Raw genomic sequence first — 17,852 nt, 5'->3', positions numbered from 1 at the left:
TTGCTTTGCCAGCAGATCCAGCACTATTCACCTGTCCTGCTGGAGAGTCACCCTCTCGCCCACCGTGGACACCACAACCTCCCATCACCCAAGAGCCACTAGTCCCACACTACACAGGGGTCAAGACAGAGATGTCCAGGTCTGGGGGATCACACTTCATGGAGACCCAGCACCAACACCATCAAACACTATCTGCTCACTTCTACCCTTGGAGCAGAGCTTCTCCATGGGTCCCACAGGAATTTCACTCCCACCAATCCAATGCCACTGGACCACAGGCCAGCCACCTCCAGGCTCTCCAAGCATAGCTTTGCTTGTTTGAAAGAAGTCATAACCAAACACATCTGCTGAGAACAAGTCAGCTCAAAATACAGGAAAACCACCCTCTGTCTCCCATTTACAGGAATTATTTTTATCTCAAATGGGATATTTTTGCTCTTTAACCACACTGAGGACAGAGAGGATCTGGCTGGTAATACCCGAGCACAGCCATGTCAGTGGGAGATAACGTGAGCGAGGAGTCCTGACCTACCCACAGACTGACCACTGACAAAAATAAAGATGATATAAGAAAAAAAATAAAGGCAAGAACACATAAGTGAGATTCAGTGCCTCAGGGAAAGCGCGGGGTCCGTCAGCTGGAGAAGGGGATGGCGGGGGAAGAGAGAGCAGAGGTGGGATGAGAAGAGGACACCAAGCACGGTGTGAAGGACTGCCCAATATTGCATTCCTCGGTCAGGAAGGAGAACAGAGAGAAGAAGGAGGGAGGAAAGGAGCAGCTCAGATCAGTTATCACAAAGGGGAAACACTCCCCGTACATCTCCCCGCCACGCCGCTCCCCTTCCCCCACCACATCCTCCAGCGCCTCTGGTATCCATCAACAAAACTGCCTTCAGCCTCCAGAAAGAGACAGACCCCGGTGGGGGCTGGATCTGAGACTCCTCATCATCAAAGGATCCTCATAGAGAGCTGCAAGGGGCTCTTGCTTTGAGCCCCTTTAATGCTCCCCTTGCCACCACCCCGTCAACCCCCCCATGTGGTTTCCCTGCCAGAGGGGCTGCAAACCCCTGGCTGTCCCCATTCCCGAATTCTCAGGGCTGAGAGCAGTCTTCCTTGCTATATCCTGCTCTTCCAACTTCAAGACATCAAAGCAGGTCTACTGACCTTGATCTCCACTGCTACAGCAGCATCCACAGCCCATCATTGATGGCCAAAGCCTGCAGTGCTACAGGAACCCACCACCACCCACCATGATGTCTTTCTCCTCTGCCACCCGGTACAGTTTCCAAACTACCAAAATGTTTGTTTTTTTTTTCTTTTCTTAAGCCATCCTTTCATCAAAGAGCTGCAAATCCAACCTGTGCAGTTCTGGAGGGGATAAGGGATGCTGGACTCTCCACCCGGCGTCACCCGTCCCCATCTGCCCAAACATAGGTAAGACCAAGCTGAAGAGCGGGCCGTGTACCCTGCCAATAATTCATTAAAGCCCCCTTCAAACACGCTCTCCTGCTAACTAAAATATGCAGGAGGGGGTAGGAAAAAAAAAGGAGGAGAAAGTGAGCTTTGGAGGATTGTTGCAAAGTGCGTTTATTTTCCTTTCTTGACTCGGTCCCTCCAGTTGGGAATTTTCAGCTCTGCACTTCTGCACGCAGAAGGGAGATGCCAGTAAATCAGAGCAAATTCAAAACAAATGCTCTTTCATGTGGAGGCATTCGGCTTTGTTTCAGGGCTTGGGTAGCTAACCGTATCCCTTCATGAGCCAACTCTCCTATCAGCTCCTCATTAAACTAAATGGCTACAATTACATTTGGGGAGGAAAAAAAGAGCGGTTAATGATCGTAAAAGGTTCTGTTTCCAGGCTTGGGGAGAGGGGGGAACCTTTGATAAGAGAGACAAAAAAAAAAAAAAAAAAAAAAAAAGAAAATCCAGTGAAATAATAACAATATAGTAAAGTAAGTAAAAAATGTATTTTCAGGTGGAAATCTGCTTTCACTGGGGGAAGAAGCTCAATTAAGGAGCTAGAGGTCCCCTTCCATGGCCCTTTAGGAGGCACCAGGAACAGCCATGTTATTTCCTGCAGTCCAAGCCCCCACCTCCCGCCTTCCCTTCGGGAGCAGAGCAGCCAGACGAGATGTTATCAAAAGGCTGAACCTTACAGAAAGCCCCCTTTTAAAAGCGAGTACTTCCTCTGCTTATTTCATGTGGTATCCTGTGGAACTGAACTCTCTCCTCCCCTCTGCAATGGGTGTATTTCAGGAGGAAAAAGGAAAAAAAAAAAGATCTAACAACATCCTTATTTATTGTGTTGTTTTGCTTCTTGTCTCTTCTTTCCACAGTCTCTTTTTTTTTTAATTCCCTGAAGCTATAGGCTCCAATAGCAAAAAAAATAAAAACCCCAAAGTCTTCTGAATTTAAAAAAAAAAACAAAACAAAACAAAACAAAACAGCAACAAGCTTCTCTGTTCCCTCTCCCCCTTCGTTTGATTAATTCTCATTAGGGCCTTTGAACAAACAATATGCTCCCCTCTCAAATAACAGACAGGGTATATATTACACCCAAAAAAAAACAAACAAGGCTCACTTAAAGACATCCACACCAAACGCAGTTCCTGGAGAGAGGCAGGGGCAGATGCACGCGCGCGTGCGGCCGCCGACGACCTACTTCTGAATTCCAGTTTCAGGGCGATGAATAAATCATAAATCAAGGAGACATCACCACAAAGGGAAGCACCTTCAAACATCAGCAAGTACTTGCAGGTACAGGGTTTCAGACACTTTAATGCTGGTGGAGACAGAGCCCAGCCACGAAGCTGTCCAATCCGGAATGGGACATGCAGCGCTGGAGATATCACACCTTGGAAAAGTGGTTGGGAGTTGGACTAGATGACCTTTATAAGGCCTTTCCAACCCAAACCCATTCTGTATTTCTATGAAAAGCCCAAGAAGGGTGAGGAAAGAGGGGTGCCTTCCAGCCCCGCACTGTGTAACAGCACCTGCACGCTGACGGAGATGGCAAATGAGTGATCGTAGAATATATCAAGTTGGAAGGGATCCATAAGGATCACCGACTCCCTCTGCAATAATCTCTGCATGAAACAGAACCACCTGTCCTCCCCGGGCACTATGACCCTTGTGCATCAGATGCAAGGTGCTGGTGGCCTTACCTGGAGCAAAGTCCAAGCATGGTTCTCATCCCAGAGACAACAGATGTCACCACCACCACCACCAAGTCAAGGAGACCCTGACATTGAATCCTTCCTAAAAGTACATCTACTCCCATAATCCACATATCCAAATGAACAGTCAGTCAACATCACTTAGCCTTCCCCAGCACACCTCCTCCTGCCTCAGTCCAAAAATGAATGGAGTCATAAGGCTGGAATTCAAAGGAGAACCTCACCAGGGATTTCAACACATCCTCTGCACAAGACGTACACAGCTGCCACCGAAGTGAAACCCAACTTCCCCTTCGAGCACACCTTTCTCAGTGACACACATTCCCAAACCCCCCCAGCATCATTTCACCTTCCCTCGGGACCCCCGGTCAATGCAACCCACAGCCAAGATCAAGGACAACAAGAGATGTCTTACCTGAAAGCCCCCCAGGGGCTAGACAATTAGTTCCCCCTGTTTCAGTGGAGGAAGGCACAGAGTCTGGACAATCTGCTGGAGCAGAGGAAAAGGGAAAAAAAAAAAAAAGAATAATCAGTATATAGGTGGTTCTTTGAAGGCTCCCAGCATCGCCGCAAGCAGAACACACATTCCAAAGGGCTTAGCAGGAAGCGATTACTAATTGTCCGCGCAGAGACAGTAGTTCATCAAGAAGCATCCACCCTAACTCGTTGTCTCAGTCAAGGCTGCGCTTCATCGCCAGCCAACGCTGATTATAGACCGGCAGAAATTACAGGCTGGCTGCCACCTCTCCGGCCCCGTCACCGGGTAAGGAGATCAAGGTTGTCACCGTCCTGATGTAAGCGAGCTTCCAAAAATGCTTAAATCATGGCTTTATGCACCCGATTTAGTCAACACCTGTAACTCACCAAAACGGGAACCGAAAGGGAAACGTCTCATCGCCGCCTTTTTGCGGCAAACGGGCTAAGTTTGCGTTCCCATGCTCAATTTTTGTCACCGCCAGCTCTGACAGATCTTGCTGTCAACTCCTGGGACAGGTGGGCAACTGGACCTACTCCACTCACAGTCAGAGGGCAGGGTAAGATTGGCTGCTCCATTAGAGGTTTCTCTTGATGTGTGGAGCTGTTGGAGCTCAAGGTCTGGACCTTTCCATCCCAAGCCTGCTCCGCCAGGTGACAAATCAGAAGCCAACACTGATCTCCTGGTCTTACATGCAAACTCCAGCTTCTTGGTCACTACCATGCAGAACTACAAGCTCAAGGACAAGCCTGAGAAGACCTGTAAAGTTCATGCAACTTTCTGGTCCTTAAGGGCTTTAGGTTTCATCAAATTTGGGCTCCCTAATGACATCATTTCGCTCATGTCTGTATCTCAAAGCGAGGGCCACCACCAGGAGAGCAGAGATGATTTTCTCCCTACTGATAAAGCAATTCTTCCAGATCCCATCCCTGAAATCCCAGTGAATAAGAAATTCCTGTCTGCATAACCTCATTTTATCAGAGTGAAGTAGAAGCCCTAACAGGAATATACAGTTTAACAGGATATACTTAATCAAACCGAAAACAATAGGGGAGACAGGAAATAGACTTACTTGTGAAACACTGTATACCATACGCTCTCTAAATGCCTTGGCTCCCTAAAGGCCTTGTCCTGCTTTCTATGCTTTAAAGAAACAAGTTTTCCACTTCTTTTAACCCTTTCTAGTCTAGATAGAAGATTCCCCCCACCATTACCTTGGGATAGCTTCAACCTGCTTGGACTACAGATGCTTTCTTAAATGCAGGCTGGACCACCCTGCCCTGCCCTGGGCTCCCTCTGCTCCCAGCTACAGCTCCCCGAGGAGTTCCTGCAGATAAGGAACATAATTGGCCCTTTGCACATTCTCTTGCTGTAGGGATCAGACACGACCAGGTCCTCTGTTAGCACATCAGACAGGATTTGCAGAACAGAATCCTATCCCAACTTAAAACGCACAACACTAGCAATAGGGGCATGTGCTTTCATGACTTCATCAGCTCCCTTCCTGTGTCCCACCATCCAACAGACAGTTCCCCTCATCCACGAACCACCCTCTGAAGTCTCTTTACAAAACACAGAGCTAATGCACCTTAACTCTAGACCAACCATGACAGTCAGGTATGGGATAAGCCCAAAGGCAGGACTCTCATGGCTGAATTCATCCTGGCACTCTTCCCATCACCTTCAGAGCTGCCCAGGGCTCTTGTTAGTAAGGGGTACTAGAGCTTTTTATCCTCAGCACCATACAGGTCATAGGATCAGAGGTTTATCCAAGCCTGCTGCACATCAATCTCCTCCCAACGCTGCCTTCCCAGAGTATGAAACCATTGCAGAGACGTACAATTATTCCTGGTGGCCACCAGCCCAACCTTGCGAGGTCTCAAATAGCTCCCGGAAGCTGCCAAACTTCCAGCTCCCCTGAAAGTTGATGCCACAGGAGGGCATTTGGCTCTGCAAAGACATCTCAGCGAGTCTCCTGCACTCTCATACTCCAGCACCACCATGACCAGTCACGCAGGGGCACAATGGAACCACTTGCAGCCCCTTGTCTCACTTAATGATGAATCAACAACCTGCCTGAATTATTTGAGGGCACTACTGTCCATCTCGCTTTCAACACAGTTGCAAGTGGCAGCTCCTGTAGGGACATCAGGAATGCTGAGCAGCCCCACACCTCCAGAGCAAGCCATCATCATCCATCCCTGCAAACATCCTCTTAAGGAAAAGTCCTCTCCTTGATGAAAGCCCTCCCCGATCCCCAGCAAGTTCAAGGCCAGCTTGGACAGGGCTTGGAGCAACCTGGTGTAGTGGAAGTTGTCCATACGTGGAAGAAGGTGAGCTTTAAGGTCCCTTCCAACCGAAACCCTTCTGGGACTCTATGGCCAAGCAAGTCAGCCTGACCTTCAGCCTTCCCACAGGTAACCCAACCATCAAGGGCAGATCTTTCCAGTCTACAAGGACACAAACAATAAATCTACCCTACCAACACACAATCTGACATGGCATTTCATTGCCTACAACAGACTCCAAGCTCCCTGTCCATCCCTGCTTTCCTCCAGCCTGCAACACAGCCTGTCTCAGCCTCCATCACCCAAAAAAGGAAGAAACTGTTTATCATGAGGGTGGTGAGGCATTGACACAGATTGCCCACAAAGGTGGGAGACCCCCTATCCCTGGAAACCTTGAAGGTCAGGCTGGATAGGACTGTGAGCAACCTGTTCTAGTCGAAGATGTCCCTGATCACTGCAGGAGGGCTGGACCAGATGGCTTTTAGAGTCTCTCCCAACACAAACTGTTATTTGATTCTATGATCACCAGTTCAGGTGCTACCTGCCTGTCTGCCCATATGAATCACTTACAAGGCTTAGCACTGAACATTTAAAAACTTTTATCACCACTACCACGCTTGATGGAAAAGCAGAAGTTTCCTCCTGGATGAACATCCCCAGCCCCGCTGCCAGAGTCTAAATGTAGGGCTGTTCCCACACAAGATCCCTGGGGAGAAGACACTGATGTGCATCGGCCAGGTAAAAATCCTCACACCTTCCCACGGTCACCTACTGTTCCCCATCCCATCTAACCAGCCCATGACGAGCAATCCTCAACAGCAGCTGGGGAGCTGTCGCAGGAGACAGCACCAATGCTGGGACGGGAAACCCTCCGCAGAGGAAACACTGAGAAACCCTGAGCTTGCAAAACCCACCTGCCACAACAGACTTCCAGGCTCCGCTCGCGCCTGTCGCAGCCCCGGTTAGTCAGACCTCAGCTGCCAAAGGGATTTTTCTTTCAAAAAGGAAAAAAAAAGGACTTTTTGGTGAGTAACCCAGTTGTTTCTGTGCTTCCGATGGGCAGCATTAATCACTTCCTATTGGCCGATAGGAATAACTTTTCCTTTCGAAATGGCACATTCATGTTCTGCGGCTTTTCTGTTTACACACATTTTGCTACCTTATGTCAACACTTGCTAATGAATAAATATATCATTCGGCTAACTGAAAATAAGATCCTGGCAGAGGCAGATTGGATGTTTAAATGCTGCTAATAGATTTATCCTAACATCATCATCGGGAAACCAAAACCAAGCTTTAACCCTTCACTCCTGCAGCTCCAAACCCCTTTGCACCCCATGCCAGGATTGTCAATAGGTGAAAAGGCCATGAAGGCAGAAATAAGGAAATCTTGGGGGACCACTCCAGGGATGCAGTCAAAATGATGCCAACTCCCACAAAACTTTGTAACCCAGCAGACTCCCAGAGTCTCTTACAGAACAACCCTTCTGCACCCCGGCACATGCCCGGAGTGCTGAACCTACTCCCAGTATCCCTCTTCCATTCATAAGCTTTTATCTCCTGTTTTTTACACCAAGGCAAAATATCTCATGCCTTGTAACCCGATTGTTTGTTAAACAGCTCTGCTTATTTCCAGGAGGCACAGCAACACTTATCTAACACTTAACTTACAACTAACACAGTAACTTACTTAAGTAACACTTAAGAACACTTATCTGTGTTCTTAAGGAGTTTGCAGAGGGGGAAAAAGAACAGTACCGCCTCCAAGGGAGCAGTGGGCAGGACGGGACCCCACAAAGGTAGCAAAGCAGCTTCAGGGTTGGGGTTTCTTTTAGTCGCAAGAAACTGAAGAGAGGTAATTTCACAAAAGCCGTTTCTTTGGCCCAAAAAACCCCAAAACAAATAACCTGATATTGGTCTTCACAAATACCTCTGCCTTTGCCTCCCTGCACCGCCGTGCCTCTCCTGTCTGCCATGACCACAGAGACCACCGTGCTCCAGCCAGCACTCCAGATCCACTAATCCTCAGGGAGCCAGGAGCTACTCCTCCCGAGCTCCCCCCCCACCCCCCCCCCCCGCCCCGTTTCCGATTCTCCCCACCTCTCCTCCTTCCAGCCTGATTTATCTCACACTCCGCGAGCTCGCTGCCAACCAAGAGTTTATGCAGACAACCGCAAAAGAGCTGGTGCCAGCCTCAAATGGGCTTCTCCCCTGGCACCCTGACATTCAATTACAAGCAACAGGCATGCAGAGTGGTGCTAAAAATTAAAAAAAAAAAAAAGAAAAAAAAAAAGAAAAAAAACTTTTCAACCTCTTTTCCTGGGTTTCTTTTTTTTTTTTTTCAACCTGATGAGGCAGGATTAAGCTTCTGTAAAACTCAGAAAGATTTCTAACAAGTCTGTCAAGGTTCATTGAGATTCCCAGGCATCATGGAGATGCTGTGCTGGATCCCAACCTAAATCCCTAAAAATTCGCCCAGGGGTGCGGGAGCATTGCCATTTTCAACTGGAGCTCATGGTTTTTCCTGGCTGGCTCAAGCAGCACAGGCCTGTGCTGCATTGCAATCCCTCTTGGAGTTTCCTGCCAGAGTTTTAAAATCCTACTCTGTGCACAGGGTGGCTTAGATAAATTATATGTTAATTCTTCCAGGGGTAGCAAGAGGCACAGAAGCACTAAAGCGGCCCAAAAACGAAATGCATGACAAAGTCAGGACACTGTTTTCCCTGAGAAAGGGTCTGTTTTCCCTTTTTTTATCTCTTTTTATCTGTATTGAAAAAAAGTCCACTTACCAGTTGGTTTGAGAAAATCCATTGGATATCTGGAGTAGGGTGGAGGGGGAGACTCTGGAATTAGAAAAGTACAGAGAAAATAAAGGCAGAGCCATGAGAAAGAAAAAAAAAAAAAAGGAAAAAAGATAGGAACTTATGATAACAGTGGCATTCTTTTAGCAAAACTGTTTGTCTTAGCTCTGGGGGTTGGAGGCAGGGCAGCGAGGCGGTGATTGCCTTGATATTTAGCTGTCAGATAAACAAAAGGGTCCGTCTGGCGCCAGTCTCCCTGCTATCTGCCGCTCGGGCTGTCTGATCGGGGCCTCCTTGGCTCGGCGGAGCCGCGGCAGCGCCGGGGCCGCCCGGCCCCTAATCCCCCGGCACCGCGCGGGGACGGCGGGGAGGCAGCGCCGGGGCCCCCGGGAGGGGAGGGGGGCGCCGATGGGGAAGGGGGGGGTCACCCCCTCCCCTAAATACAGAAGAAACACATAAACCACGGCAGTGGAAAGGTTTTGTGCGTGTGCGATGGGCTTTGTCGTTTGTTGTGGGTTGTTTTGGGGGTTTTGGTTGTTTTTTGTTTGTTTTGGGTTTTTTTTTCAGGAAGAAAAAAAAATGTTTAGTGGGCTGGGAGGTGAGTGGGGCTGCACCCATGCGTTCCTGTATCCCCTTCACACATGCATCCCCTGAAACCCTTCCATCTCCCGCACACCTCTAGCCCCTGCACCCCTGTATGTTCTCCATCCCCTGTATCCCTGCATCTCGTCCCTCCCCTGAGACCCTGTACCTCTATATCCCTGAATCCCCTCCATCCCCTGCACCCTTATACTCCTGCATCACCTCCATCCCCTGCAACTCTGTATTTCCTATACCCCTGCATCCCTGTATCCCCTATATTCCCGCAATCCCTCCATCACCTGCACACCTCTAGCCCCTGCACCCCTGCATTCTCTCCAACCCCTGCACTTTTATGCCCTCCATCCCTTGCACCCCCTATATTCCTGCATACCCGCCATCCCTTACACCCCTGTTAATTTCTCCACCCCCTAGCACCTCTGCAGCCCCTCCATCCCCCCCTGCATCCCCAGCACACCCCCTGCCATCCCTCCCCGCCGCCCGTACCTAGCTCGCAGAGCCGGCTGAGGTGGTGCGGGTTGCAGCAGACGAGCTCGGGGTGAGCCTTGCCGTAGGATTCACAGCAACATAACCGCTTCACTTCTGAGCAGTGGCGGAGGTCGGGCCAGCGGAACACCTTGCAGAGCAGCACCGGCAGCGGGTACCAGTGCTGCCCCAGCCGCGAGTCGGCCTTGGCGGGCAGCAGCAGGCAGGGGGTCCGCGCCCCGCCGCGGGACTCCACGGCGTGCAGCAGCCCCTCCAGCTGCCGCTCCTTCAGCCGCTTCAGCACGGCGTGGGTCAGCGCCTTCAGTTCCGCCTCCGCGCCCGCCGCCGCCCGCCCGCCGCGGGCCGCCTTGCCCGGGCAGCACCCGCGACCCCCGCCCAGGTGCGCCCGGGGCTCGGCCCCCGCCGCCGCCGCGCCGGGCTCGCCCGCCGCCGCCTCCTCCTCCTCCTCGCCGCCGGGCGCGCGGCTCCGCCAGAGCCGCCGGACGAGCACCGAGCGTTTGGTCCTGAACATGCGGGACGAGAGGAGGGGCCCCCGGCTACAAAACGGGCATGTCGTCCGCCGAGCATGAAGGGGCCGGCAGCCGGGGTGCGGCGGCGGCGGGGGGCAGCGGCGGGGGGCAGCGGGGCCGAGGCGGGTCGTGGCATGCGCCAGTCTCCGCGCTGGGGCCGCGGGTCCCGCCGCCTCCCGCGGGGGGATGCGCCGGCCGCGCCTCCGCCCGCTGCGAGAAAATTAAAATTAAAAAAATTGCACCCCCCAAAAAAAAAATAAAATTTAAAGGACGGAGGGGAAAAAAAAAAAAAAAGAAAAAAATAAAGGGAGGAGGTGCCGGGGGGGAGGGAAGGGGGAAGGGTAAGAGCCGCCGCTCGCTCCGGCTTTGCCCAAAAAAGCGAAGAAAAAATAAAATTTAAAAAAAAAAAAAAAATCCCCGTCTAGAGCCCGCGGCGCCCGGCGCGGGGGGAGGCGGGCGGGGGCTGCCGGCGCCGCGCCGCCCTGCGCGGGTGCGGAGCGCGGCCCGAGACGCGGGGGAGCCTCGGGCGCCCGGGGGCCGCGGCGCCCATCAACCCGCCACGCCGGGGAAGGGGCGCGGGGGCAGGGATGCGGCGCACGGCAGAATCGGGAGGCGAAACTGAAAAACGCGAGCCAAACCGGCGTCTTATTTATAAAAAAAAAAAAAAAAATTATTAAAAAATTAATAAATTTTAAAAACCAACCCTAAGGTCTGGACGTCGGTTTAAGCATCTGTCACAAAAGAGGCGGACGAGCGCATCCAGAGTGTTGTATCCCTTTTTTAAAGCCCAGGTCGTCCTGATGCGGGGTTTCGGGGCGGGTTTTTTTTTTTGGTTTTTGGTTGGTTTTGGTTTGGGTTTTTTTCCTCCTTCTTCCCAGTGGTTTTAATCCACACGGAGTCTTGATCCGGCTGCTACGAAGAGAAAGAAAGGAAATAAAAAAAAAAATAAAAAAAAAATAAAAAAAAAAAAGAGAAGAAGAAGAAGGCGAAAAGTGGGGCTGCGTCCCTCTTCTTCCTGCCTGCCTTGCCCAGCAGCCGCGCCGGGCCGAGCCGGGCCCGCCGCTCCCGGCGGTGCTTACATGGGTGCGGGGGTGCCCGCCGGCCGCCGACCCTTCTCCGCGCTGCCGGCGCCTCTGCCGCGGTGCCTTTTTTTCCCCTCCTCTCTCCTCCTTCCTGCCTTCCCCTCCTCCTCCTCCTCCTCCTTTCTCCTCCTCCTCCACCTCCTCCTCCTTTCTCGGCTTGGCTGCCTTTTTTTTTTTTTTCCCTCCCCCCCTTTTTTCTTTTTTTTTTTTTTTTGTTCCCCCTTTCCCCCCTCCCCTCTCTCCGCAGCCTCCCTCCCTCCCTCGCTCTCTCGCTCGCTCGCTGCCCGCACCTCGGTGTGTGCCGTGCTGCGGGCGCGGGGCGCGGCGGGAGCGGAGCCGGCGCGGTGCCTGCGCCCTCCCCCGGTCCCCCCCGCCCCGGCGGCGGCTTCGCAGTGCGCAGCGGCCCGGCCCGGCCCGGCCCCGGCCCCGTCACGTGGGCGTCTAGACACCGTGTCGCTCCGGGGAGAAAAAAAAAAAAAAAAATATATCTATATATTATATTTATCTCCAACCGCCCTTTTGCGCAAGAGGCGGCTTCGGGTTGCGGGGAGGTTGTGGGTCCGTGACACCCCCCCCACCCCTGTCCACCTTCATCCCTGCCCCTGGATGGGGGTGCGGAGATGTTGGAGGGGGTGTATGTGTGTTCCCCCCACCCCACCCCAACTCCGCACCCAGTGGGGAGCCCCCGGGGCTGGAGGGGTGCCCGTACTCAGTCTTTAAGTATTGCAATATTAAACCAAATCAACCTTAAAAAAAATTAAAAATATTGATATGGTTCTGCGTGTCGAATAAGGGCACGGCACAAAAAGTAGTAGTAATAATAATAATAGTAATAGTAATTTGTATTTTCGCAGCACCTGTCACCAAAGGACGGGAAAATATCCCGTGGGGGCTCGTTACACCCCGATTCTCACGGAACGCAAAGCAAAACTGATGAGCACGCGGCGCTCTGATATTCTACTACTAGTGGTAACAATCCCTGGCACCCTGAGTGCTCCACAGATCCCCCATTCCAATTCTGGACCTGCAGAGGGCTGGGAAACTGAGCCACCAAGAGGCTGCGCTCTTGGGCCAGCCCCGCGGCGCTCTGTGGCCGAGCTGGGAAGTCCGGCCAGACTTCCTAGCGCCAGGCTTGGCAGGGCAGGAGAACTCCCCAGGGGTCCCCATCCCGCACGCACTCCCACGGAGGAGTAGCTCCTTTTTCACAGAATAACTGCGGGCGGATAAGTTGCTTTAAGGTCACTAAGTCAGTTATCACGTCGGAAGGAAGAGCCAAGGCTCTTAAATCACGGCTGCTACAAGCAAATACAGTTCAAATCCAAACCTGAAACGAAGGGACCCAACTAAGCACCACACCAGCCATAAACCACATAAAACAGGGGATGACCTGTGCCGTGCAGGCAGGGCATCCCCGGGGGTGCCTGCCCTGGACCCCTGCCTTTGGTGTAGGCAGGAGGGCAGGGATAATTTTAGAGCTCAGTTGTACAAATATTCACGTGAGTTGGTTAGGGATGCTCCAAACAGGCCTGGTATTTGCAGAACGTGGATCTAAATTAGCTAGAAAGGGGCTAGTTTTGGAAGCAGCCGGGTCAAATCTTAACAAGACTAAACCCACCCAGGCACAAATCTGCTCAATATCTTGATAAATAGTAGGGAAAAAATTGAGGAGGGGAAGAACATTATTTTCTTGCATCAGAAAGGACAATTTAGGAGGGCTTGCTATACAGCTGGAGTCTGAGGAAGCGGGTGGACTCCTCACTGCACCTCCAAATAATTAAAGGCAAAAGTAAAAGATGCTCATTAAGCAGCTCCTTGAATTCTGCAGTAGCTGATGCTGTAGCCAAGGTGGAGTAAGAGCGGGAGTGAGCTGTGGGGAGCCCAGGGCACAGCCCTCTGGCCTCAGGGTGACAGCAGGGACCAAATTGGAACAGCATCAGTGTCTGGGTCTGCTGCATGTGCAAAAAAAAAAAAAAAATCCCACTGCATTTAAAATGGTCACTTCTGCAGTCTGAAAAGTGGAATTTGGGTAATGTTTTCAGTTCAATGTCTTGTTCAGCAGCCTCTGAAGTGACCTTGTGTACACCAAGGCTGATTTCCTCACTTCCTCAGAGAACCTCAATCCCTTTTTTCCTGTGATGCATGTGGTGAATTGAGAGGGGAAAAAAAAAGACCTCATTCCCATGTTTGCTGGTGAAAGACACACTGGACACGTCCATTAATCCATGCATTACACTTCTTAATTTTTTAAACTTCCCAGACTGTTATAAAAGAGATCAAAATTTTCTTTTCTTTTTTCCCACTTTTGGTTCCTCTTGCTTCACCACTGAGGACTACAATTACTTTCTTGTCATCAAGGAAGTGAAAAAAGTATAACATGGTATATACTGCAAAGAGATGGAGAACAAGAATGGAGTCCAGAAGTTAATATAATTTTTTGGCCCTGCCATAGGTTCTCCAGGTGACCTTGGGCACATCCCTTTCCCTGTGAGTAGAGACCTGGGTTTTGGCACCTCTGGTTGCCCATTGGTGCACCTGGGCCATCGGTGCTTGCCTAGTTTTGTGATCTCTGCAAGTGAAAATTACCCCAGAAGTGCTAAATATTAAATAAGTGATAAAGAACTGCTTTCTAATTAACCCTGCAAGCTTGTTTAAATAGACCATATGTATGTGCCCATATGGAAAATACAGAAATAAGCATAATGAAGCTGATAAGTATGGGCATGGCTTGGGGGGATGCTCAGAAAGGAGGTTATACCCACAGCCTGAACTGCTCTGGATGTGTTGCTCAAATGTCAACCTGGGCCAGAAAACTGTTCCAAAATGTACAAGGGACACTATTAATCCCTGAGAAGGAAAAAAATCTGTTTGAGTCATAGAATCCCAGACTCCTTTGGACTGGAAAGGATCTATCTTACAAGCTCATCTCGTTCCAACCCCCCTATCAGAGCAGGAACACCTTCCACTAGACCATGTTGCTCTGGTCCCGTACAACCTGGCCTTGGACACTTCCAAGGATGAGGCTTCTCTGGGCAACCTGTGCCAGGGCCCCACAGACGAGAATTTCTCCTTTCTGTGTAGCCTGAATTTTCCCTCTTTTAGTTTAGAACCATCGCCCCTAGTCCTGTCACTCCAAACCCGACTAAAAAGTCTGTCCCCATCTTTTTTCAAAGCCCCTCTCAAGTACTGAAAGGATTTATATGACTTACTGCATTTTGGGGATGTGTTTGTACAATGTACTGCATCCCTCTTGCCAAACACATTAGGTCCTGGATGTAAAATCCCACGGAGCCCACCCTCCCCAGCCCTAAACCTTCATTCTCACGGGGGTTTCTGGGGGCCTTTCTTGAACCCAGCTGGCTTTGAAGAGCTAAAGCCGAGTTAATTTGCATTGCAATTCAGCCTTTGACAGACAGTTGGAGCCAAGGCACTGTTAACCTAATTGTTTTGCTAACAGCACCGGGGTGTGAGACTCACCAAAGGCACTTCCAACAAAGGGGATAAAACCAGACTTGGGGGGAAAAAAAAAAAACAACCTTTTCCTGACATCATTACCGGGTACAAACAAACAGAGCTGATCCCTCTTCATACACTTTCCAGGCGAGGGTCAACAACAAACACACTTTGCTCTTTTGGGGGTATGTCTCTCCTTTTCACAGCAGTGAAAAGCCATTCAGGGGAGGTAGGAGAGAACAAGCCAGGCTGAAGGCAGGGCAGAGGCAGGGCAGGCTGGCTCCTGGCACTCTCCCATCCTTTTGTGCACATTAGGAATAGCTAAGCCTGTGGCCCTGCTTCTATTTTTATGCATTATTTTGAGAGCAGAGCTCTCAAGCAATGTTCAAAGTCTGGGTTATGATGCCATTTTGACTGTAGCCAAAGTCTCCTTCCACTCCAGCAGCTCGTGTCGAGACAGCAAATTCAAGCTACAAGAGTTCAGGTCTGCAAAGAAAAGTATTCTCCAGGCAACCTTTCTCTGTGCTGAGTGGCAGATCACAGGGAGACAGGGACCTCATGCTCTCGCTCTTGTCACGCAGCACTGCAGGCTGAAATCATTTCAGTGCAGGTGCTCCTGGGTGTAAGCAGCCATTCCAACACTGGCATTTTGGAAATGGATTCAGTGCAAGTGTGAGCAAGGGGATATTCACTGCTTCCAGCTCTGGGGTCTCCAGTGTAAGAAGGACATGGAGCTGTTGGAGCAAGTCCAGAGGACGTCACAGAGATGCTCCAAGGGTTGGAGCCCCTCTGCTCTGGAGCCAGGCTGGGACAGCTGGGGGGGTTCACCTGGAGAAGAGAAGGATCCAGGAAGACCTTAGAGCCCCTTCCAGTGCCTAAAGGGGCTCCAGGAAAGCTGGAGGGGAGTTGGGACAAGGGATGGAGGGACAGGACAAGGGGGAATGGCTTCCCACTGCCAGAGGGCAGGGTTAGATGGGAGATTGGGAAGGAATTTTTGTCTGTGAGGGTGGTGAAGCCCTGGCACAGGTTTCCCAGAGAAGCTGTGTCTGCCCCTGGATCCCTGCAAGTGTTGAAGTCCATGTTGGACGTGGCATGGAGCAACCATGTCTAGTGGAAGGTGTCCCTGCCCATGGCTGGAGAGTGGAGGAAGGTGAGCTTTAATGTCCCTTTCAAGCCAAAACATTCCATGAGTCTAAAAATAAGAAGAAAAGGCCTGGTGAGACAGAACCTTGCCTGTGCTTAACAGGCATGTGGAAAACCACTCCTTTCTCAAGCCCTGGGAATTGATCCATCCAAACCCAGCACCCAGCAGTAGCTATGGCAGGCACCAGTGCTGGCTCTGGGGGGCTCATGTGGATGTGGTAATACTTTGACTCATCAGAGCACTCACACATGCCTGACTTTGGGTATGTGCTTTGTTAGCTGAAATTTTGTTAGCTTTACAGTTCAGCTGCACGAATGTTGTATTGCTTAGAGGAGTTAAACACAAGGCACTCTCCTTTACCAGGACTCCCTTATGGCAACGTAAAGGAAATTATATATATAAATATGTATTAAATCTATAGAATGTCTCCCTAATGCTAGTGGAAGAACTTGCTGTTTGGAATGTAAGGTGCCAGTTTAACGATGCCCATCAAAGTGGAACATGCATGGTTTAGGGATCAGGCTGGAGGGAAAGAAAGAACTGACTTGATCTGGTGTCAGAGGGTGAGTGCTGCTGCTGCCAGGAAGGATATGGTGTCCCACAGCCACGACACAAACCAAGCTGGACAGCAGGAGCAGTGCCTGCCCTTTGTGGCCTCTCTGGTGGCCACTCACAGCCACACAGTGTCCACTGAGCTGTGTCACACCCCTGTCCCTCAAATGACTCGTGGCAGCAGTGCTGTGTCTCCAGTGGGGCCGAGGTTCAGCCCAGCTCCTGGCGAGTGTCACCAGTGGGATTTATGACCAGGAGGTGAGAGGGATTTAGGTCAGACAGTCTGGGAGGGGATGATGCTGGAGCTGGGCGCTGCAGCACACGAGAACACGATGTCATTTGGGAGCCAGCAGCCAGGCAGAGCAGACGCAGGGCTGTTGAAGGGGAGGTGTAAAGGGAAGGATTGGAGACAGGTGGAATATTTTACTTTAGGGACATGGGAAAGCCTTCAAAAACCTTTGGCAGGGACATATGCTGAGAAAGAGGGTGGCTTCTTCCTCCAGCAGTCCAGCCTAGAGATCCTAATGCCTTGGAGCTCCTTAGGATCTAGCAGGGTGGGAAACTCAATATTAGTATAAAAATACAGCCTTAATGCACCACCTTATGTGTAACTCTTCATCTGTATTGTACCTGTACTTCTGTGTTTCAGACGCCTGAAATAGTAAACACATTTGTTCAGGTTTGTTTTGGTGTCTAAGCTCTCAAAAAGAGATTTTTTTTTTTCTATAAGGAAATAGCAAAGTGGCTCTGCTGGAGCATTTTGAAGGTAAGCACATGCGGAGAGTATAGCTGACACACTCCTTTCAAAATTTCAATTTCCGTGGTGGAAATCAAAATCCTCTTTATTTCAATTAAGTACATTTTCCAGGTGCATGAACTGCCTGCATGTTTTATTTGTAGTTACCTATAGTTACCCATGGCAAGCTCTGGACCAGATAGGGGGATATACGGAAAGAGTTGGGGCTGACATGAGAACTAGGAGTGTTTGTAACCCTATAATTCCTTCTCCTGACACCTCCAGGGCTCAGAGGAGACAGAGACTTTATGGTTTCAATTAGGTTTGCCAGTAGACCTACCCATGGCAGGGGAGTTGAAACTAGATGATCTCTAGGGTCCTTTCCAACCCAAACCACACTGTGTTTCCATGATTCTAGGACGCCAGGGTACATCCCATGTGAGGATGCACTACCTCCTAGACTCTGAATACACGGCACACACAACATTGCAACACCCATGCCTAGGAGCACTGGGAAAGGGTGGGGTGTCCATCACTTAAAAGCAGCATTTTA

General features: G+C 50.6%; 1 protein-coding gene across 3 annotated transcripts in view; it reads right to left on the bottom strand.

The window, feature by feature from the left end:
* Nucleotides 1–11,789, bottom strand: part of SMAD7 (SMAD family member 7) — a 29,209-nt gene extending 17,420 nt beyond the window's left edge. The window contains exons 1-4 of one of the 3 annotated variants that reach the window (XM_064643040.1): nt 11,708–11,789; nt 9,827–11,247; nt 8,729–8,782; nt 3,592–3,666 (exon numbers count right to left, since the gene is read on the bottom strand). In XM_064643040.1, the coding sequence (XP_064499110.1) occupies nt 3,592–3,666; nt 8,729–8,782; nt 9,827–10,337 (640 nt within the window). In that variant the 5' untranslated portion in view covers nt 10,338–11,247; nt 11,708–11,789. Of the gene's footprint in view, nt 1–3,591; nt 3,667–8,728; nt 8,783–9,826; nt 11,248–11,414; nt 11,539–11,707 lie in introns of those variants that run through there. The other 2 variants (XM_064643039.1, XM_064643041.1) reach the window with 2 other exon arrangements.
* Between the last annotated feature and the right edge of the window lie 6,063 nt (nt 11,790–17,852).

Source organism: Pseudopipra pipra, chromosome Z, assembly GCF_036250125.1.
Source record: "Pseudopipra pipra isolate bDixPip1 chromosome Z, bDixPip1.hap1, whole genome shotgun sequence".
NCBI classification, from domain to species: Eukaryota; Metazoa; Chordata; class Aves; order Passeriformes; family Pipridae; genus Pseudopipra; species Pseudopipra pipra.
This window is presented reverse-complemented; position numbering and strand designations above follow the sequence as displayed.